Source organism: Alosa alosa, chromosome 24 (assembly GCF_017589495.1).
Source record: "Alosa alosa isolate M-15738 ecotype Scorff River chromosome 24, AALO_Geno_1.1, whole genome shotgun sequence".
In the NCBI taxonomy this organism is placed as follows: domain Eukaryota; kingdom Metazoa; phylum Chordata; class Actinopteri; order Clupeiformes; family Clupeidae; genus Alosa; species Alosa alosa.
In genome coordinates, this window is record NC_063212.1 from 24,409,322 (window position 1) to 24,433,319 (window position 23,998).

Below are 23,998 nucleotides of genomic sequence, written 5' to 3' on the forward strand. Positions count from 1 at the left end.
GAGGGGAGAGAGAGAGAGAGAATGACTGGCCCACCTGCTAGGAGAAGGACTGATCATCCGGCTTGGCTGCAAAATACGCTGCAGCTTGCCACCACAGGGACAGTGAGTGGACACCTTGCCACAATACCCGACCTAATGTCTGTACTTAATCCAATGTATCATAATGTGTATGCTGTGTGTGTGTGTGTGTGTGTGTGTGTGTGATCACATGCCTGTGTGTGTGTGTGTGTGTGTGTGTGTGTGAGAGAAAGAGAGAGAGAAAGTCATGTTACTGTTTCCCTTAATGCTGTCAATGTTCTAATTGTTATGCTGTTTTAATTGTGCTTTGGCAACACTGTACTTACAGTCATGCTCATAAAGCAACCTGAGAGAGAGAGAGAGAGAGAGAGAGAGAGAGAGAGAGAGAGAGAGAGAGAGAGAGAGAGAGAGAGAGAGAGAGAGAGAGAGAGAGAGAGAGAGAGAGAGAGAGAGAGAGAATGCCACAAGGCTTTTTAAAGTGGCATGCCCTAAATGACAGTATAAACACTAGAAGTATGGTACTCTTTGTACAGTGGCTTTAAGATGTTTGTGGAGACACTTCCTGCAGAGACCTGAGAGACCAGGAAATACAGAGTGGACAGTTATCATGCAAACATCTGCGTATGTAAAATATCTGGAAAGTTTCTTTTCCTCCTGTGTGGGCACAGGTAGATAGTGTTTACACACACACACACACACACACAGACAGACACACACGCAAATTAGGCCAGCCAGCCAGGCCAGTGTTGAGAAAGCGGAAAGCTTGCTCTGTTTATTCAGACATGTGTAGCCTATGTGTGTGTGTGTACGTAAATATTTTGATCCATACATTGGCTCTCTCTGTGTGTGTACACGTGTGTGTGTAATATTTTTTATCCATGCACTGTCTGTGTGACTAACGTAGTACTCAAATATTTGCATACACACATTGGCTGTGTGTGTGGGCGCGTGTGTGTGTGTGTGTGTGTGTGTGTGTGTGTGTGTGTGTGTGTGTCTACTACTGGTGTGTTTGATATAAAAACATAACGAGTATAGTGAAAGAAAAACATCTCAGTCAGAGCAGTGAGATTTGCATCCGGTGATCCAAAACTCCATGGAGTCCATGTTGTCATGGTAACCCATGTCACCAGAACACACGTGTAGTGTTGTCAAGGCAGCCAATATCACCATGGAATCTTAGGCTCAGATGAAGTGTATCAAGTGGCAAACTGTTGGGTCTGCTACTGGTGAATGCATAATTGAGGGAAAAGATTGGTGGAAGTCTCTTCTTTCTTTCTTTCTTTCTTTTTTTTCTTTCTTTTCTTTCAACAACTTCTTTCTTTTTCTTTCTTTCTCTCTCTCTCTCTCTCTCTCTCTCATCCTACCCACCCTCTCTCTCTCTCTCTCTCTCTCTCTTTCTTTCTCTCATAGATAGCATGGCAGACATTTTGTACCCAGTGTTTCTGCACTAAACAGTCATAAGAACTCTACACTAAACAGACCAGTAGGACCATGTATATTGTTTGTGTTTGCCTGTGGGTGTCAGGTGAGCACATGTGTGTGTGTGTTTTCTAATGAGGATGCAGACTGTGAATGTGACTTCAGCCAAAGTCCTTTTAGGCAAGTCCCTCCACTTGGCGGCCATATTGCAACGCTTTTTGGGCACGTATCGGGCATCTATTTCAGCAGAAATGCGTGTGCAAGGCTTCATGACACCAATCTTGCTCCAGCGGCAAGATCACAACACATGATTGGCACAATGTCTTCACAACACAGCACATGATTGGCTCAATGTATTCACATGTCACATGGTGGGATATGTGTAAACAACTGCCATATTGGCGTTACAAACTAACTATGGAGGATTTTTTGAGTGCTGTGTCTCCTCATTAGAAAGTCTCTGCTTCAGCCAATCAAACGCAATTTCAATAGATCTTGCGGTCAAAGACAAATCTCCAGCGTAAGAGTCTCTCTTCGTCTATTGTGTGTCGTGCGGTGATTTTCACGTCTCCCCATTCCGAGGACACCAGTCATGTTTCATATCAATCGCAGGTTTTTTAGTCTTGGCTCATGCAGATAGTAACGTGGACACTGTCAATAACTAAAAGGTGAGGGCTCTCCTGCTCTGGACGGGAAGCCACCAGGGTCCTCGTCCAGCAGGGTCATATCAGGGCTGTGTCCATGTCCAGCAGGGTCTTATCAGGGCTGTGTCCTCGTCCAGCAGGGTCTTATCAGGGCTGTGTCCTCGTCCAGCAGGGTCATATCAGGGCTGTGTCCATGTCCAGCAGGGTCATATCAGGGCTGTGTCCTCGTCCAGCAGGGTCTTATCAGGGCTGTGTCCTCGTCCAGCAGGGTCTTATCAGGGTTGTGTCCTCGTCCAGCAGGGTCTTATCAGGGTTGTGTCCATGTCCAGCAGGGTCTTATCAGGGCTGTGTCCTCGTCCAGCATGGTCTTATCAGGGCTGTGTCCTCGTCCAGCAGGGTCTTATCAGGGTTGTGTCCATGTCCAGCAGGGTCTTATCAGGGCTGCGTCCTCGTCCAGCAGGGTCTTATCGGTTTCTTCTTGGCTGGTCGTTCAGAGCAGAGCGCTGGAGGCCAAGCTACTTCCATTTCAGCTCCATTGTTCAACATCCTGTGAATTTCCCCCAAGAGCATGATGGGAAATCAACACAAAAGAGCATGATGGGAAATCCACACAAAAGTGATCTAGTTGGAAAATAGTGACTCCTGAAAATACCCCCCATTCTTTGCAGAGCGGAAAAAAATACTCAATTCAACAAACTTCACCCACGCGTCTGGTCAAAGTGGTCTGGCCAAAGCGTAACGGAACACGCCGACTTTTTGGGACTTTATCACTTATTCAACATATTCCCCAGAGTTTGATAAGTTGATACATACCCTTCTGTCTGACTTAAGAATGTCCATGAATATGTTTTGGTTGAATGTCCATGAATGTTTTGGTTGAATCTCCATGAAAATGTTTTGGTTGACTGTACATGAATGTGTCAGCTGAATCTCCATGAATATGTGTTGGTTGACTGTACCTGAATATATGTTGGTTGACTGTACCTGAATATGTGTTGGTTGACCATACCTGAATATGTGCTGGTTGACTGTACCTGAATATATGTTGGTTGACCGTAAACATAAATCTGCACCTGTTGCTCACAGGAAAGGTGGGGCTCTACCTGAGGAGGTGGAAGAGACTCCTGAAGGCACGCTGAAGTTTGGCAGGCCTCTCAGCCAATCAGATTCTGGGATATACCAGTGCACCGCCTCCAACGTTGAGGGCTCCGCCAAGGCTGAGATGGAGGTCACAGTGACAGGTGTGTGTTTGTGTGTTTGTGTCTTACAATGTGTATGTGTGGTGTGTTTGTGTGTGTGTGTTTGTGTGGTGTGGTGTGTGTGTGTGTGTGGTGTGTGTACGTGTGTGTGTGCGCGTGTTATGGATGGACATATGTGTACATATAGGCAAGACTACCCTATTTATCACTTTCGTTAAATGTAATTGCACATGATACTACATGTGCATGTGAACTTCTCAACCTCTCCAGTGTCTTGCTGCCCCCTTGTGTACAGAATGTGCAATTGTAGTTGATAATGTAATACAAACATCTCTCAATTATTATAATATTAATCTATTACTAATAAGTGTGTGTGTGTGTGGGGGTGTCTTTTGTACTCACGTTCTCCTCTCCTCCCTTCAGCTACTCCGAAGGCAGCGTCGATGGACGGTCTTCTGATGATCATCATCGGTGGCATTGCCGGGGCGCTGGTGCTTATCCTGGTGATTGTTGTCATAACAGTGAACCAGCACCACAAACGCAAGAACAAGCGCCTGTCCATGGAGCTAAACGAGAAGAGGTGAAGGATACACACACACACACACACACACACACACACACACACACACACACACACACACACACACACACACACACACACAAGTGCCTGTCCATGAAGCTGAATGAGAAGAGGTGAGAGAGGACAGAGGGACATCACAACACACACACACCACACACACACACCCCCCACACACACACACACACACCACACACACAGACACCCCACACACACACTTTGAAAAACACACAAACACTTTAAAACAACAGCTACAATACAAGTGGTGTCTTTAACTCTCTGTGTCTCTCCCCCTCTCTCTCTCTCTCTCTCTCTCTCTCTCTCTCTGTGTCTCTCACTCTCTTTCATTGTCTCTCACTCTCTCTGTCTCTCTCTCTCTCTTATAGGGAGGTAATCAGCACTCTCTCCAGACAAGCTTCTTTCAGAGGGATGAACTCAGTCAGCACAGACCATCGATACCCGGTACACACACACACACACACACACACACACACACACACACACACACACACACTTTAAATACTTTATTTGATTCCACTTTACAAGTCAAGCTGTTGTCTATGTGCCTATATTGCGTGCTCCTCGTCTAATGTGGTGTTTGGTTATGCGTGTGTGTGTGTGTGTGTGTGGCTCAGATGGATGAGATTATGCCTCTCAGAGTGGAGGGGACTCTACGCAACAGCCTGTCCTCCCTGGTGAGTCCTCTTAGACCTGCTGCACAGCTTGCTCGCTCTCTCCCTCACGCATACACACACACAGACACACACACACACACACACACACACACACACACACACTCTCTCTCTCTCTCACACACTCTCTCAATCCAATTCAATAGAGCTTTTTGGCATGACAAAAATACTCTGTATACACTGTATTGACAAAACATTTCTAATTATACAGGCAGTTAATAGTAAAGGAAAGAAAAGAGAGACATACACACACACACATCATCCCACCCTCATCCTACCCACCTCCCCTTCCCCATCTCTCTTTCTCTCTCCCCCATCTCTCCCCATCTCCCCTCTTCTTTCCTCCCCTCTTTCTTTCTTTCTCTTCCATATCTCCCCCTCCTCTCTCTCTTCCTTCCTCCCTCCCCTCTCCCATAACCCTTGTGTATCTGTCTCTTCTACTTAGGGCCCCTAGAGATTCCCTCTCAGTGTTATTGCTCTGGGCCAGAAGGTTTTCATTACATTTTATACGGTTGTGCTTCAAATGCCCAATGAGTTTGTGTCTGTTTCTTTCTCTCCCTGATCTCACGCTCTGTCACACACACACACACACACACACACACACACACACACACACACACACACACACACACACACACACACACACACACACACACACACGCTGACATACAAACACATTCCTCCCACCACATTCCACTTCTGTCTCGTTAACACAAAACAAATTCACACCCACAACACAACACCACCACCCTCACACACCCATATACAAAACAAATACTCACACACCCACACACACACACACTTCCTCTCCCAGGATCGGCGTTCACGGGACAGCCGCTCCACCCTGGTGGAGGGTGTGGACGCTTCTGGGACGTCCGACATTCACAACACCGCCACGCCGCGAAGTCCCGCATGAGCCGAGGAGCTGGAGAGAGGAGAGCCGCACTGCCGAGTCCCACGCGGAGGAACAGCAGCGCCTCTCTGGTGAGAACTTAGAATGTAGAACCAGAATCATAGATTAACATCAGAGCTCAGCGCCTCTCTGGTGAGAACTTAGAACCAGAAGCAGATTCAAAAACATGGATTAGAATCAGAGTTCATAAATTAAAATAATAAATTCAATTCATTTCAATTCAACTTTATTTATATATTGCCATTAAGAATTAAAAATGTTTCAAGGAGCCTAGAAAGAACCGTTGGCTCAATCTTCATTTATATATCTCGATATATGATACATAGATTATGTAAGGGATTTATGTAAGGGATAATGGATGATACACCGTTCACAGAAATTAAATCACATTCGAGGTTGTAAAACGGTCCCGACGCACTATTGAGGGGCGTTTAAACCTCGTAATGACTTTACAGGTTATGTTAAAACCATAGACCAGGAGTCCATCCATACCTGCAAATGTTTTAATTAATGGCTCTTTTATTTAATCTGGAATGCACTTGAGTTGTCTTTGCCTCTTTTGTGTTTGTTTGTTTTGTGATTGATTGTTATTTGTTTTATATGTAACTATTTGTTCTGCTATCTTGGCCAGGTCTCTCTTAAAAAAAAGATTTTATATCTTAATGAGACTAACCTGGTTAAATAAAGGTTATAATAATAATAAATAAATGTAATAATAATAATAATAATACATAAATAAATATAATAATAATAATAATAATAATAATAATAATAATAATAATAATTAAATAAAGGTTATAGTAATAATATCACACATAACCATCAGCAGGCCATTGCCATGCCACACATGACCCTTCGGTGACTGCAGTCTGTGTGTGTAACTGGACTAACAAACTGTTTCTGTTCTGTCTGTATCTGCTCCCCAGTTCCACCCTCCGCTGCACCCCTCTCCTATCATAATGGACCAGACCGCTGAGATTGTGAAGCCCATGAACGGCAGCGCCATTCCACCATCAGAGGGGAGGCAGCGCTCGGCCGCCAGCGTCCGCAACAGCAGGAACCACGTGCCCTCTCCAATCTCCATGTACCCGCCGTTGACCGACGAGGACGAGGACGAGGAGGAGGTGAGGCGGCTGGGGCTCCAGGAGAACGGTCCGGCTGAGACCAATGGACTGGATCACCACGGCAGCGAGACCAACAGCTCGCTGATGTCGGAGACGCGGTCCAGTCCGTTCGAGCAGACCAACGGGTTGCTGCGTGTCACAAGCAACGGGGGGTCGCACCTGCCCCCTCCCATGCCCCTCCTCCAGAGGGCGCAAATCGTCTAGAGCTGAAACCACTCGCCGCAGGTTTGGGGTGTTCTGTCGCTTCACTTGACTTGTGGGGTGCCATTAGCGACGAGGAAGGATTGCTTTAGGGCTGCAGCATGTTTTTATTGTATCAAGCCTCTCACCTCTCCCCTTTACCAGTTCTAGGATTGGGAAAGCATCTTCGACCTAAACTCATTAACTTATTTTGTTGATCAGTTTTTTTATTATTTGTTTTTCTAGTTTATTCACTTTTGAGTGAATGGACAAAAAGGACCGTTCTCAGCCTCCTTTTAAATATCATGGCGTGCAGGTTTGTGGGGTTTCCCCCGTTCTGATGGTGACGTCCAGCAGGGGGCGTTACACACAGGAAGACTGGACTGCAGTCATGTGGGCGGGAGATGGAGTTAGTTAAACTCCAGGACAAGGACCACACACACACACACACACAATGAGCAGAGGGACGTCACACCCTATGGAAAACAAATGCAACACCCAATCCACTAGGAAATCATCTCCAGAAGCCGGGTGGTCAGACAGGAGATACTATTTACATGAGAAAAAAGACAGTATGAATGTATGAATGCATGTATGAATGAATAAATGAATGACTGGATGGATGGATGAATGGAAGAAAACAAAAAGAAGCTTAAAAAAGGAGTCGGTGTGGCTGAGGCGCTCAGGAATGCGTACTGTGCTGAGGCGCTCAGGAATGCGTACTGTGCTGAGGCGCTCAGGGATGCGTACTGTGCTTTGGATCACCACCCCACAGAGCCAGCATAGTGGGCATCCACCTTAGAGGTGGCGTTGCCGTGACGACCTCCTCCAGCCGGCGGCTAAGCGAGGACGTCCACCCAGACTCCCACTACATGGTCCCCTCAGAGAATTCATCAGGAGTTACAGGATTGATATTTTAGAACGGCCACATTCCACACACGCGCACACACACACGCACACACAGACATCTCAAGTCTTCACACACTTTGACCCCCACGGGTGGGTGTTCCGCTGGCTTCACACACAGATACGGATTTGCAGGTGTTCTGTCCAAAGGAAGACGAGGCTTTAAACGCTTTTCAATGAGCAAGTGTTCATACTGCTGTGCCATTTTATACCGTAAGAGAATCTAGGAATCACCACTGGAAAAACACAAGAGGGACACAAGTCCCCTATCTGGTTTATAACTGGACATCTGAACACGTGCGTGAGGACGATTCCCAGCCATTGTAGCCTATAGAAAAGACATTTATACTTTCTTATGTGACACTAATGTATATGAGAGAGTTTTGTGTGTGTGTGATGTAAACATATTTAGGTATAAGTCTGGGTGTGTCTGTCTAACGTGACGAATGTGAACTGCCAACATATTTTTCTACTTTGCTACTGAGTATTATGTTACAATTGCCTTTGTACCCATTTGAATGTGGGTTTATTCATGTTATATCAGTCAAATGAGGGTTACATATGATTTTTTTTGTTTATGATTAATATGTATACTTGTGCTGTGTCTGTTTCATGTTATGCTGTATGTGCACATCCTGTATGTCCAGTGCAGGTGGACTGTGATGGACTTTTATATCACACACAGCTGTCTAACATGCACACAGCACACACACACACACACACACACACACACACACACACACACACACACACACACACACACACACACACACACACACACACACACACACACACATACACACACACACACACACACACACACGCATACACACACACACACACACGACACACACACACACACACACACACACACACACACAACACACACACACACACACACACACACACACGCATATCTAACATGTACAGTCGGCACAACACACACACACACACACACACACACACGATACACACACACACAGCACACACACACACACACGCACATGTACAGTCGGCACAACACACACACACACACACACACACACAATATGTACATATCGCAACATATGTACAGTCGGCACAACACACACAACACACACACACACACACACACACGCAAACGCATATCTAACATGTACACAGTCGGCATACACACACACACACACGCATATCTAACATGTACACAGTTGGCACAACACACACACGCATATCTAACATGTATACAGTCGGCATACACACACACACACACGCATATCTAACATGTACAGTCAGCACAACACACACACACACACACACACACGATATCTAACATGTACACAGTCGGCACAACACACACACGCATGCATATCTAACATGTACAGTCGGCACAACACACACACAAACGCATATCTAACATGTACACAGTCCGCACAACACACACACACACACACACACACACGCATATCTAACATGTACACAGTTGGCACAACACACACACACACACGCATATCTAACATGTACAGTCGGCACAACACACACACACACACACACACACACGCATATCTAACATGTACAGTCGGCACAACACACACACACACACACACGTATCTAACATGTACTCAGTCGGCACAACACACACACACACGCACGCGCATCTAACATGTACAGTCGGCACAGCTGTCCCTTATAAGATGGCAGCAAGTCCGATGTGTGTGGACTTTGTGAAACAGATGGAACTGATGCGGGAAGGTGCTTTTGGGAAACTTGGTTGAATGTATTAAAAATGTCTAAGATGAGCCTAAGAGGTCCTCTGTTGCTAAACCTGTCTGATGTTTTTGCAATACACACACTTGTGTGACCTGAGATAAGATGTTTGTGCAATACACACACTTGTGTGACCTGAGATCAGATGTGTGTGTGACCTGAGGTCAGGTGTCTGGCGGTACACACACTTGTGTGACCCTGAGATCAGGTGTGTGTGTGTGTTACTTGAGAGTGAAAAGTACACACATACACACACAAACATAAGGCTCTGTGTTCATCCCTTTTTAGCGATCAATAAACTTGGGACACTCTTACACCCGACCGCTCCAAAATCAGAAAGTGGAAAATGGAAAGTAATGCTCGGCCGCTTCTCAGAGTGTGACCGACCACCTGATTCATGCCACTTACATTTCTGGGAATGCTGGTACAGTGGACTAGTCACTGATGGCTGACCAAACGTGATGGTGTACAAACACACATGCACTAAGGAGTCGCTAGGAGTTGCACAACATGTACTAAGGAGCCGCTAGGATCACTGCTTCAATAAGTCAATGTCAGTCACAACCTTTTTGCCTTTTTTTTGTACAGCTAAATATAGACCCCCCCCACACACACACACACACACGCACACTGGGCCCAGCTACTGAAAATACACCAGTAGTATGTGTCTGCATTATAATCAGCTTTATTCAGTTTTAATGGGTGCCTCAGTCAACTGAGTGGTCAGAGCCGGGAAAGATATCAAATATGTAGAGGCTGGGGGGATTCTAGCCCTGACGGGAGTGTTTGAACATTCTAAAGAATATCTGGGTTCATTGAATTCAACATGGAATTTTAGAACCTGACATTGTTGCAGAACAGAATCTTCTGTTAGAATGTTCAAAACTCCCCTGCTGAAGGGCTAAGAGCAGGCTTGAGAATCACTAATCTTAAAGATAACAATAAAATAAATGAATTTATGTATACATTTAGTGACTGTACACCCATCGGCCTGTAGATGGTGGTGTTAAGCGAAGGGTTGCTATAGAGCAGTGTTTCCCAACCTTTTTTCCTTGAAGGCCCCCTTGCCTGTGTCTAAGACAAGCCAGGGCCCCCTACCCGAACTACCCACACCCACACTACACACACACAAAAAAAATAAAGTGATTAATTACAAAATGATAAGTTCAAAGGTCAGAGGTAATAAATAGCTATATGAATTTAAATATGGAACAAAAATATGTTTTAATTTGGATTATACAGAATTTTGATTATCCAATTGGGTGTGTTATTGGGATTTTATACATTTAATGTGTGCAAATATAATTTTGTTAACCTTACAACCTCAGCCCAGGCAGCATTGTGCGGACCCCCTGCACTCTCTGGCGCCCCCTAGTGGGGTCTGCGGACCCCAGGCTGGGAACCACTGCTTTAGAGGATGATGAGGAGAGGAGCTACAAGGCAGGACTGTCTCACACACACTCTCTCTCTCACACACATGCATACATACACACATACATGCACACACACAGCCACACGCACAGACTGACATGCATGCACACACATACACACACACATCCACACACACACAGACACACACACGCACACAAACAAATACACACATAAACACTCACACACACACAGGCACGTACACACTCAAACACAAACACACACACGCATGCATGCACGCAGGCAGGCACATACAAGCATACACAAAAGTTGCAGTAGGAGATGAAGGATGTACAGGACTGAGCGACGGTCATATTTTGTACCGCTATGCGGTACATCTTTATTTGTACATTTTTGGTGAAACCAAAACTTTTGGTGATGTGATGACATCATTCAAAGTGCAAAACAATGAATGTGGCCTCCAAATGTTGCTGACTTAGTAATTTGCCTAGAGTTGGAGTGCAAGGGTGATGAAGATGATCCAGTGTAAACTCAGTTGGTTGCTGACACACACAATGCTCTTCCTCATACAGCAACCTCAAGTTGCTTGAGAACTTTAGTCATCCGTTTCTTGAGAACTTCAATCATCCAATCAGAACACATGGAACTAGTTTTGAGGTTGCCTAGCAGTATTGCTCAAAAAGTTGCTCCATGTATTGCCTAAAGCAATACGATGGAAAAATCATATTTATGCCCCTAAGCGCCAATATAACACAATTTAGCGCTTGTATGGTACCCAGTTAGTTGAAAACCAACTAAAGGGTCATGATCCTTCCTGATCAACAGCGTACCAAGCAATCTGGGTATGCATTGACAATATCAGAGACTTGTCTCCACTTTGGACCACTTCAGGACAAGTTCAGGTGTGATTTTTAGTGCATCCCTGAGAGTATTTAGGCTATGAGATATAACAGGCAGGTCAGCATAGTTGATCTGTTGACTGGTTGCAGATTGATGGCATGTCTCATAGGCAGAGAAAAGCTGTTGCTCTTAAACACTGTCCGCTTAATCAACAGAGTCAGTGTACTGATGAATGAACAGATTAAATAGACAGATATGGAAGGTTTATAAAGTGATTTCATGCTCTCTTAAAGAGTGGTTTTAGTATTTTCAAAATATAAAATACAGTATTTTATTTTGATACATGCCATGGCTACTGTATTTTGTAGTTCATTTTGACACATTTAAAATAAGAGTAAAATGTATGTATTTTGGCCCATGTATTTTGGTATGGGCTCCTAACTTTACCCAGAGACTTTCTAATGAGGAGACACAGCACTCAAAAAATCCTCCATAGAAATGCATGGGGTTAGTAACGTCTATATGGCCGTTGTCAACACATATCACACCCCTTCCTCGGCAAAACGTCAACATGTGAATACATTGAGCCAATCATGTGGTGTGGTGTGAATACATTGAGCCAATGATATGGTGTGTTGTGAAGACATCGTGCCAATCATGTGTTCTGAACTCGCCGCTGGAGCAAGATTGGTGTCGTGAAGCCTTGCGCACGCGCATTTCTGCCGAATAGGATGCCCGATGAGTGCCCAAAAAGCGTTGCAATATGGCCGCCGAGTGGAGGGACTTGCCTAAAAGGACTTTGCCAAAGATAATGAATGCGTAGCAAGATGGGTCGTCCTAGTTCATGTCTATGAGGGCAAAGTGGAGTTCTGTCAGAGACGGGCTCTGGTTTAGTCCCCGCCTGCACAGGGGCGTGTCACTGACGTATGACTGACGTTTGAACGCCTCGGTTCCATGCCAGACAAGCCGGAGTACAAAACAAACTTGGTGTACACCTTCATTAAATTTTCTCCCGACTGGAGGGTCATACTATCACGACAGTCTACTGAAATAGGGAGGAAGGTTTGGAGATCATGATACCGTGTCCGAAATGTGCATCCATTGCTCCGAAAAATAAGGCTTTGACAAATTCTGGGAAATTCTTGTATTCTGCCATAGACCTCAACGTTAAAAAGAGAGCCGATCACTGCATAAATGTGCGGGGGGCGTGTACTGCTACACTATACATTGAATACATTTCCAGGGACAGGAAATGGCCTCTCATGAAGTATCTTCGTAATCAACCATCTTTGACTTTGCTTTACCTCACAGACTCAAATCCACACTGCAGTTCCTCCTAAGGCCTACAGGTGGCAGTGTGTCTATTGCCCATTCATGTGAATGTGCTGACTGTTGGGTCAACCTACATCAATAGTGTGTACATTTATGAGTGGACCTAGACAAGGGTTTGGTGTGTCCATTATCTCCTGAATAGAGTTAGGTGTAGGCTTTAGTCAGACATCTTCATATTTGCTGAGGACATTCATCAGTAGGATACGATTAGATGTGTAGTAGTCATCAAAAATGAGGATGTACTGTGTTTTTGTGTGTGTGTGTTTAATGCCTCACAAATAGTAAATTTCTCTAGATACGGGTAGGGTTGTGGTTGGGGTAGGTCTTCCACCGCAATGAGGAAAGTCATTAGTGGACTTAAGATTAAGACATAACCGTCTGATCATCAGGTGGACATTATGCTTAGTTCTAATGTGGGTGTAGCCTACCGCGTGCCCTACGTGCATCAGAGTCAGGTGTGTGTGTGTGTGTGTGTGTCAGTATACATCAGCAGAGGAGAGATAGCTGTGTCTCTACATAGGCTACTTATTGAACTCGAACGGATGATTTGGGCTTAATGTGAACATCTTAGTGTTCGAGGTAAGTCTTTTGAGACCTACTTGGAGAGTTTCCCTTGATGATCTATGCTGACTCGGGTGGGTCTAATGTGACTAACTGGGGGACTGCGCTCGAGCCAGCCTATTTTTCGGCAGTTGAGAGAAATGCGCGCGTGGTGGTTACCAATGATTTAGTAGCTACTTTAACTTCACAGCCATTAAATCTATGAGATTGAGCACAATGGTGCCGGTAGTCTTACTCAATTCTTTAAATTGTATATGTTGTATGTATAGAAGAGATCTGTTAAAAACGGCAGCCGATACTGTAACACAAACCATTTCCTAGTGTTTGTGGCTTCACGTTCGCTATCAGCTGGTTAAAGGTAACCAACAGTAGGCCTACGTCATTGTTTTGCATGGAACCTACAGTGGCGTTCAGCCTACACTGTTTCCTTCTACACCAGCAGACAGTTAAAGTATTGCACAAGCATAAAGCTGCCAAGTTCAACCAAACACGCCCGTTCGTTTGCTGTGCTCTCTGTGCCCTGTTGCCGTCGGTTGGGGTCTCTGTCACTGGGTGCAGATGTGCTTCATCAACTCGTGGCGCGGGAACAGCTGCAGCGGATTGTGTTTGTAGCTGTGTTTTTTTTCTTCTCGAAGCTATGTAGCGACGCTACGCAGAGGAGCCTCCTATAGGCGTGACTGGGAGGCTTTGTGCAGAGTGGCTGGCTGGCTGACTGTGTAGCCAACGCATGGTCTGTCATTGCAGCGGTTCTGACAAACGGACTCCTGACTCCAGCGACTTATCAGAAACGCGCAGCCCTGTCCAGTTTGAGTTGTAATTAACTCTTTCAGAAGTGGCATTCTCGGTGCACCGTCAGCCTCGTGTTAATTTTGTTCCACCACCACCACCACATGTGGCTTTACATCGAGCTGTTCTGTTTCACACTGCGATGGATGCGGGTGCGTGCCACTTGTGGCGCGAGTGTATGTTAATGTGAGGCTTTGGTTCTAACGCACAGGACTGCAGCAGCAGTAGCAGGGGCCGCCTGTCTGGTCTGGTCACCTCTTGGACAACACTCAGTCTCCGCTCCAAGCCCTCGTCCACAGCTGACCGTGTGCACAGAGCTCCGTGTCGCTGTCTCAAAGTTTGAAGGTAAGACTGTCAGTCTACGCTCGAATGTTTTGACAGCAGCGTGCACCAGCAGACCGTTGCGTTCTAGCCTACTTCTGCAACATGCATGTCAACTGGGTGGAAGCGAAATGAGTGTTTTCATGCTGCTTTACATCGTTGTGTGATGTGTTTTGTAACGAGCTCTGACTGAATGTGAGCGACATGCAGACACTGTAGATAATGTGGAGTTTAATGTGCGGCTCTGTAACGGCTGTGGTGAATTAATGTAACGGCTCTGGTGAATTTGTGAACCGCACGCGATATAGCGATATAGAGTGTAGCCTTCTCAGAGTGTGCGGTTAAGATAGCTGCTGATGTTAACGGCAGCTCATAGTTTGATATGAATGTGCTTAACACTAGGCTACAGTCGTGCCTGCAACTATTTGAAGTCAACCAAACGCACCAGCACACAGTGCTATGTTGTGCGAATTATGTAACGGAAGCATCTGTTGTAAGTTACCTGAGGCAGTTTTGTTACTTCATAACTAGTCTTCCCACTATTAAGATTATAATGGCTGACTGTTGTTGTTATCCATGAGCAATTGTTAGTTTTGGCATAGTGGTTCTGGATGCGCTATGACATTCCCTTTCTTGCATTTAAACATTTTGCATTATATTAACAATAGCTCATCTGAATGTCTCGGTTGTACTGCATTTGTTTCTGTAAACAGCCCAGAAATAACATATAACATATTCACTGAGTCGGCGCCTCTCAGTCTGTAAATTAATGTATAATTAATATTTATATTCAGAGATATGGATCAGCGGGAGAGTTCTGTTACAATCCACCGGACAGACCTACGGTGCGCGAGGTTTCGTCTCCATGGAGGGTCGGATAAAGCCCGACGCATGCGGTCTCCCGGTGGCTCGTTTGAGTTCGGATCGATAAGCCCCATTTCATTATGCCGCGCGCGCGCCTCTGGCAGCTCCCGACGGCCACAGCACCGGCCGCAGGCCGCCCCCTTTCCGCTCTTCCGCGGTCAAGGGCATAAAGACGGATTAGGTACAGCAGGCATCGTCTCTCCACGGATTTCTGTCTCTAAAAAGTAGCGATGAGTCTTGCCGACATGAGCCAGCAGTGAAGTCGCTACATGTTTGGTTTCAGTCAGATAGTTCTGACCCTTGCGCTCACGCGTGACGCGTCTGAGCCGATGATCCCCAGCCTTCGCCCCTGTCTCAGATCAGGCAGATTTCGAGAACAGGATGAGACGTGAAAAGTGTGTTCTGCCAATGGTTATGACTTTGGTGCATAATCCCAGAGCTTAGTGGCTTTAAACTTCAAGGCCTCCGATTTTAAGATTGTGTAGCCTGTTGGGTTGACCTGTTTGGGAGCCAGGCCGAGGATGTGGGCCTGTTTGTTTCTCTTATCCTGAGACTGACTGACTGGTATGTTTTTCTACTCTCAAAGGCCATACTAAAATTAAGCGTGCATACTGCGTAGCTGCCCAGAGGGACCCATAAGGCAGGAGCACAATATGAAACATTATATGAAATATTCAGTCCTTCGTACCTAATTACACAATGCAGTGAGTTTCCCTCCATTCATTATCAATGTATTTGAAGGCAATGAGACCTTCCTGAAGGGGCTGACTAAACAAAGCGCTGATTTTCACTCTGTCTGTGCTCGGCATGTTCGCCGCCAATTGTGCCGAGTTGAAAAGGTGCAAAAAGTCAACAGGAAATAATGTTGACTCTCGGCTCTGTTCAGTCAATCTGCCTCCAGTGCTCACAAAGAGATTTTAATTGGCTGTGGTGTAAGAGTGGTTCTATAGAGGTCAGAGGATGACGTCTAACTGTGGAAGGGAAACGACAGGGAATGTAACACGCCGAATAAGGGATCAAGCTCTAGAGGGAGGGAGAGGGGGAGAGAGAGACAGAGGTAGATAGAGAGAGGGAGAGATGGAGATGGAGAGAAACAGGGAGAGATGGAGAGACAGAGGTAGAGGTAAGGAGAAAGAGACAAAGGGAATGAAAGAGAGAGAGAGAGAGAGAGAAATTATGACACGCACACATACACACGCACACACTGAGTCACACTTGCTGAGAATGTCCTGCAGGTCTTGACAGCTGCTGTTTTTCAGCGTTGTACTCTTTCTTGATGGTCAGAGAAATGTTCAAGGTGACCTTAAGTGCCCTTCCCTGGGAGTGTGTGAGTGTGAGTGTTGCAGCCGTGTGTGGAGGAAGAGTGTGTGAGTGTGAGTGTTGCAGCCGTGTGGAGGAGTGTGTCCTGCTTATGGCATGAAATGGTGTGTGTTAGGCAACGTACTGGAGATGAGTTATGGAGAGGTGTGTGTTATGGAGTAGGAGGTGTGTTACGACATGAGAAGTGTGTTTTGGCATGAGAAGTGTGTGTTTCGTAAAACACAGGTGAGTAATAGAGGAAGAGGATGAGCCATGTAGCACAGACTTGTGTCATGCCCACACGCCCCCCCCCCCCCAACTGCGTAACATATGTGTGTGTGTGTGTGTGTTTGTGTGTGTGTGTGTATGTGCCCCTCCCCCGCACACACACACACACACAAACATACGTTACGCAGTTGCATTTCAACATGCAGTCTTCTGTCTCTGTTGCATTCCCAACATACTGAACCCTCTGCCAACATACTGAACCCTCTGTCTGTTATTCCCAACATACTGAACCCTCTGTCTGTTATTCCCAACATACTGAACACTCTGTTATTCCCAACATACTGAATCTGTCTGTTATTCCCAACATACTGAACACTCTGTTATTCCCAACATACTGAACACTCTGCCTGTTATTCCCAACATACTGAACCCTCTGTCTGTTATTCCCAACATACTGAACACTCTGTTATTCCCAACATACTGAATCTGTCTGTTATTCCCAACATACTGAACACTCTGTTATTCCCAACATACTGAACACTCTGCCTGTTATTCCCAACATACTGAACCCTCTGCCAACATACTGAACCCTCTGTCTGTTATTCCCAACATACTGAACCCTCTGTCTGTTATTCCCAACATACTGAACACTCTGTTATTCCCAACATACTGAATCTGTCTGTTATTCCCAACATACTGAACCCTCTGTTATTCCCAACATACTGAACCCTCTGTCTGTTATTCCCAACATACTGAACCCTCTGTCTGTTATTCCCAACATACTGAACACTCTGTTATTCCCAACATACTGAATCTGTCTGTTATTCCCAACATACTGAACCCTCTGTTATTCCCAACATACTGAACACTCTGTCTGTTATTCCCAACATACTGAACACTGAACAGGTTGGTTGGTATGGTTCCCAGCTATAGCAGACGTGCAGGGCACTGTGCCTGTGGGGGACAACAGGAGTGTGTGTGTGTGTGTGTGGGGGACAACAGGAGTGTGTGTGTGTGTGTGTGTGTGTGTGTTTCAGAGAGGGCTCCAGATGGGAGGAGCATCTAGTAGGAAATGCTGCTCTGACACACAATGCTGCTGCCAGTGGTGTCTCTATGTGTTTGCTTAAAATACAACTGCTGCACAGTATGCAAATTAAATGTGTGTGCGTGTGCGTGTGCGTGTGCGTGTGCGTGTGTGTGTTCATGTGTGTGTGTTGTGTGTGTGTGTGTGTGTGTGTGTGTGTGTGTGTGTGTTCATCATGTGTGTGTGTGTGTGTGTGTGTGTGTGTGTGTGTGTGTGTGTGTGTGTGTGTGTGTGTGTGCATGAGTGTTCCCACATACAATGCATGTGTTGATGGTGTATGTTTGTAAATGTGTGTGTGTGTGTGTGTGTATGTGTGTTTCTGTGTTTCTGTATGAAATGTGTGCATGTGATGTGTGTGTGTGTGTGTGTTGTGTGTGTGTGTTGTGGGTGGGTGTGTGTGTGTTGTGTGTGTGTGTTGTGTGGGTTTATGTGTGGTGTGTGTGTGTGTTCATGTGTGGGTGTGTGTGTGTGTGTTGTGTGTGTGTGTGTGTGTTGTGTGTGTGTGTGTGTGGGTGTGTGTGTGTGTGTGTGTGTGTGTGTGTGTGTGCGTGTGTGTATTGTGTGTGTGTGTGTGTGTGTGTGTGTGTGTGTTCATGTGTGTGTGTGTGTGTGTGTGTGCATGAGTGTTCCCACATACAATGCATGTGTTGATGGTGTATGTTTGTAAATGTGTCTCTGTGTGTATGTGTGTTTCTGTGTTTCTGTATGAAATGTCTGCATGTGATGTGTGTGTGTGTGTGTTGTGTGTGTGTTGTGTGTTGTGTGGGTGTGTGGTGTGTGTGTGTTGGGTGTGTGTGTGTTGGGTGTGTGTGTGTTGGGTGTGTGTGTGTTGGGTGTGTGTGTGTTGTGTTGTGTGTGTGTGTGTGTGTGTGGTGTGTGTGTGTGTCTGTGTGTGATGTGTGTTGTGTGTGTGTTGTGTGTTGTGTGATGTGTGCATGTGATGTGTGTGTGTGTGTGTGTGTGTGTGTGTGTGTGTGGGTGTGTGTGTAATTAGGGCACCCGGTTTCCTCTCCTCTCCTCTGTCAGCTCTGCTCAGTGCTGCTGCTGAGGCGCTGACATCACACAGTCACAACACAGGAAATGGCACTCGACCTCTGACCCCTCTGATGCTCGCGCTGCCTCCTAGGGAACTCGTAAACAGGAAGTGCCCCCACACGCCTCTGGAATGCCAAATATAGCCCCCCTCTGGGGCAAGGGGGCTGATGGAGTAAAGGATACAGAGATGCCGGGGTTTCAGTGTCAAAGCAGAGGAAACAAAGTGCACAAGGCGAGCCACACCAGGGGCGCAGCCGAACCACTCCCATAACGGAGTGCGCAAATAGTTTTATTTATTTGTTTATTTGTTTATTTACTTATTAGGACAATGCTCATGAATTAACAGACAAGCTGTAAATAAACGAGAGCTAGCTTGTGAGTGCTAATTTTCTATCCGTTGTCCCTAGCCAGTTCTTAAAAAGACAGACTGAAGCCTGGTGTCATTTACTTGAATGTACGAGCAGCTGTCACTTCTGGTGTAGCCAGTTCCATTGGATATAGTGGAAGCTCATTGATGCAGTATATGTGAATGGACCGCTTCAGTTCTATTGATTACAGTGGAAGCTAATTGATGCAGTATATGTGAATGGACCCCTTCAGTTCCATTGGTTACAGTGGAAGCTAATAGATGCAGCATACACCCAGCGAATGGACCGCTTCAGTTCCATTGGTTACAGTGGAAGCTAATTGATGTAGCATGCTCCCCGCGAATGGACCGCTTCAGTTAGGGGCCTGGTGTGGCCTCCCTGTTACTTCAATTAGTTCAATGCAGCTCTGTATGCACTGAGTACTATGTAGACCTGTTCTTTTATCTTGTTTGAAGCTTGAATTTCCCCTAGGGATCAATAAAGTATATCTATCTATCTATCTATCTAATGTGAAATTCGCACATCTATCACACCCCTAGTCGAGGTTGTGGTATCCTCTGCTTGCACTCTGTGCTATATTCAGCTGCATCAGTGCTGGTTTTATATGGCGGTGGTAGTGTAGTGGTTAAGGAGCTGGGCTAGCGTGTAGTAGCCTGAAAGTTGTTGGTTCAATTCCCGGCTTCCACTGTTGTGCCCTTGAGCAAGGCACTTAACCCCAAGTTGCTCCGGGGACAATGTAATCCCTTGTAATATAGCTGTCACTTTGGTCAAGAAGTGTCTGCTAAATGTAATGTAATGTAATGTAATATAGTGCAGTTGGGTCTGCTGCATCAGTGCTGGTTTTATATGGTGCAGTTGGGTCTGCTGTTGCCAGCGATGGAGATTGCACTCAGTCAGGCACGACTTCTGGTTCTGCCTCTGCACGTAGAGGGAAACCTGTGGACTTGTCTTGGCAGCACATTATGGTGAAATCTGCCATTAGACTGACTTATCGCCTGAACCATGTAGAGGGAAACCTGTGGACTTGTCTTGGCAGCACGTTATGGTGAAATCTGCCATTAGACTGACTTATCGCCTGAACCATGTAAAACCTGTGGACTTGTCTTGGCACGTTATGGTGAAATCTGGGACTGACTTATCGCCTGAACCACCCTGCTCTCGGACACGGGCACCCTGCTATAGCTGCTATAGCTGCTATAGGCGTGGAGCGGACGCTAGCGCACCCTGCTCAATACGCTGCTATAGGCGTGGAGCGGACGCGAGCGCACCCTGCTCAATACGCTGCTGTCTGAAGGAGCTGTTCTCCATTCCAATACAGCGCACCCTGCTCAATACGCTGCTGTCTGAAGGAGCTGTTCTCCATTCCAATACAGCGCACCCTGCTCAATACGCTGCTGTCTGAAGGAGCTGTTCTCATTCCAATGACGTTTTTGTCCTCACCATTCTTCTTCTCACTGCAGGGTCTTTTACTCTCTCTCTCTTTCTCTCCCTCTCTATCTCTCTCCCTCTCTCTCTCTCCCTCACTCTCTCCCTCTCTCTCTATCTCCCTGTCTCTCTCCCTCCCTCTCTCTCTCTCCCTCACTCTCTCTCTATCTCTCTCCCTCCCCCTCCCTCCCTCCCTCTCTCTTTCTCTCTTTCTCTCTCTCTCTCTCTCTTTCTCTCTCTCTCTCCCTGTCTCTCTCCCTCCCTCTTACTCTCTCTCTATCTCCCTCCCTCCCTCTCTCTGCCTCTCTTTCTCCCTGTCTCTCTCCCTCCCTCTCTCTCTCTCTCTCCCTCACTCTCTCTCTCTATCTCTCTCCCTCCCTCCCTCTCTCTCTCTCTCTCTCTCTCTCTCTCTCTCTCTCTTTGTGTGCTTTTAGTAAACATCCCAGTCTCACTCAGTCCTTAAATGAAAAAAAAAGGAAAACAATCAAATTTGTAAAACAAACAAACAAAACAAAGCAATGTGCAATCTCATGATTGGGATTGTTAAGAGATCAAATATATAACAACTCTTTCACCAGGAGCGAGGACTATACCTTTAAATTGACACAAATGCTGATAACCTCAGGAGACGTTGGTTTAGTTGCAGACTTCAGTCAGTGTTTCCCATACATTGACTTATTTGTGGCTGCCCACCACAATATCAACATTGATCACCACACAGTGATTTTCCAGGTTGTACTAAATTGTGCTTAAATCTGGTTCATCATAACCACGCTACGCTAATTTGTTAAAAACTGTTGAATTCAAGTTAATTCTGCAAACCTACCCCCACAAATAGAACTGTCAGTCTAATACCCACTAATACTTTAAGTTCTCAGGCAGTGTGCCTGGTGTCAGGTGTGTGCCAGGCTCTTTAATGTTGGAAAATAGATCATTCAAAAATGTCTGATAACTTCAGGCACTAACATTTTCCTCGCCCTGAATACCTATCCCCCCCTCTACTCCCCGGCTGACGTCAAGAGTTATGGTGGGCAATGAGTTCTCTAGCTACTGAAAAGGCATGCAGCCTTACGAACACTAAAAACGGCACACTTGCCACTGATTAGCAGGCCTGCTAGAATGCAAACTCATGTGTCTATATGTCTTGGAGACATAGTTGGCGATATCATGCTGTCAGCAGACATTTTCTCAGCATGGTCCGAACTAGACACAGAACTGCATAGTGACCAAGGCTCAGTTTTTTTTTTTGGAATGACAGACACGTGACCACAGGAGGTGTTACATTTCTAGATAGGGGGTTTCCCACAACAGTCAACTGGCAACCAAGCCTATTTACCATCCAAAAAAGCCAAGCACCAACAAAGCGACGTTTGTGGGCAAGAAACATAACCAACAGCCTTCGTTTACATCTCACTGGGGTAAGCAAGCAGGCACCTTCCTTCTTCAATGTTTTATTGAACACACGATTGGCACAATGTATTCACTTGTCGACTTTTGGAAGGTGTGCGCTATGTAGGGATGTAACGATTACCGATAATGGTAAACCCCGATATAAAATGTTGACGATAACAATTACCTTTTTCTTTTGAAATATCATAATTATCACGGCTGATTACCGCGGTGTTGAAACCGTGTGTTTAATCCTTCCCAGCTTCATCCGAGCCTGCTTTTGACATACAGTAGGCCTGGTACAATGAAACAAAACTGGTACCCTACTGATTCTGTTGTCTTTTGATGGTTTTAACTGCGATTCGGATTAGGCTTCACCTGATTTTAAAAGGTGGGACATTTTCACCGCAAAACGTCCACTGTATCATTTAGCCACTTTGCGTCTTATGTTCGTGTCCACATTAAATCCATTCCACTCACGTTAACAGGAGAATACCGTAGCCTAACGTTTTATTTCAACACTTACTTTGGTCTCACTCATTGGGCCCAAATAACAGAAATAGCAAACTCCATGGTAGGGTAAGTTAAGCTATAAGCACATAGCCAATTAAACATGAAAAAGTGAACGGGACACTTTTTGAAAATATTTCAGCTTGTGTAGGCCTATCAGTGCTTTCTGAACATATTGAATACACTTTTAAAAATACTGTGATAATACCGACAACCGTGAGGTTAAATTTGGCCACTATAACCGTGAGGTTAAATTTTCATACCATTACATCCCTAGCGTTATGTTACGAACTAACCCCATGCATTTCTACGGAGGATGTTTTGAGTGCTGTGTCTCCTTATTAACGGTCTCTGTTTCAACATCGTGTCTGGCGTCCCAGACCCACTTCCCTCCACTCCTGCATGTCATACGTCAAGCAGACATGAAGTGTGACACGTGACGTGGGTGCTAATAGATTATCAACAGATTGTGGAGTATTGCAATCTACAGTGTGTGTTGCCATGCTGCCATGTTAATGTGGTTGTGGAGATAGCAAAACTGGTGTGGTGATAAGAGAACTCTCTCTCTCTCTCTCTCTCTCTCTACAACACACACACACACACACACACACACACACACACAACACCTCCACTGTGGCGATACCATCTTCACACAGCAGGCATTTTTATTCTCCTGGTGTGTGTGTGTGTGTGTGTGTGTGTGTGTGTGTGTGTGTGTATGTGCATGTGTGTGTGTGTGTGTGTGTGTGCCAGGGCTGTAGTGCCGCCCCCTAGGGTACTTGGCTGCCCTGTATTTGCATGTATTGCTTTATAATAGCCCTGCTGCTGCCTGGTGATCTACACACACACACACACACACACACACACACACACACACACACGTACACATCTGCCTGGACGAGGAAGAGAAACACCCTTCACACACTGTCACAGCATCACAGCGCTACAGAGGGAAACAGACCAGCAGCTGTCCAGTAGAGGAGTATCCCATCAACCTCGCTAAAGGCCAAACCTGCCTTATTCCGATAAGTCTCGCTAATTTTAGAGAGAGTTAGTTGGTTTAGTCGTTCCATTAGTATGGTTTACGTGAATCCCAGCTTGGTAACGATGGGGATTTATGCCACAGAACTAGCCTGGTCTGTAGCAGGTTAA

At 45.8% G+C, this 23,998-nt stretch overlaps 2 protein-coding genes across 6 annotated transcripts in view; both read left to right on the forward strand.

Moving 5' to 3' along the window:
• Positions 1-8,409, forward strand: part of nectin4a (nectin cell adhesion molecule 4a) — a 37,438-nt gene extending 29,029 nt beyond the window's left edge. The window contains exons 6-12 of the mRNA XM_048236075.1: positions 3,168-3,322; positions 3,704-3,860; positions 4,244-4,319; positions 4,493-4,552; positions 5,364-5,405; positions 5,456-5,533; positions 6,389-8,409. Of these exons, the coding sequence (XP_048092032.1) occupies positions 3,168-3,322; positions 3,704-3,860; positions 4,244-4,319; positions 4,493-4,552; positions 5,364-5,405; positions 5,456-5,533; positions 6,389-6,790 (970 nt within the window). The 3' untranslated portion in view covers positions 6,791-8,409. The remainder of the gene's footprint in view (positions 1-3,167; positions 3,323-3,703; positions 3,861-4,243; positions 4,320-4,492; positions 4,553-5,363; positions 5,406-5,455; positions 5,534-6,388) is intronic.
• Positions 8,410-13,479: 5,070 nt separating this feature from the next.
• The window catches only part of LOC125289458 (RAS guanyl-releasing protein 2-like), a 100,842-nt gene continuing 90,323 nt past the window's right edge, over positions 13,480-23,998 (forward strand). For 4 of the 5 annotated variants that reach the window (XR_007192637.1, XM_048236323.1, XM_048236325.1 and 1 more), the window contains exon 1: positions 13,994-14,668. The gene's annotated coding sequence lies outside the window, so the exon portion shown is untranslated. Of the gene's footprint in view, positions 13,556-13,993; positions 14,669-23,998 lie in introns of those variants that run through there. The other variant, XM_048236324.1, reaches the window with a different exon arrangement.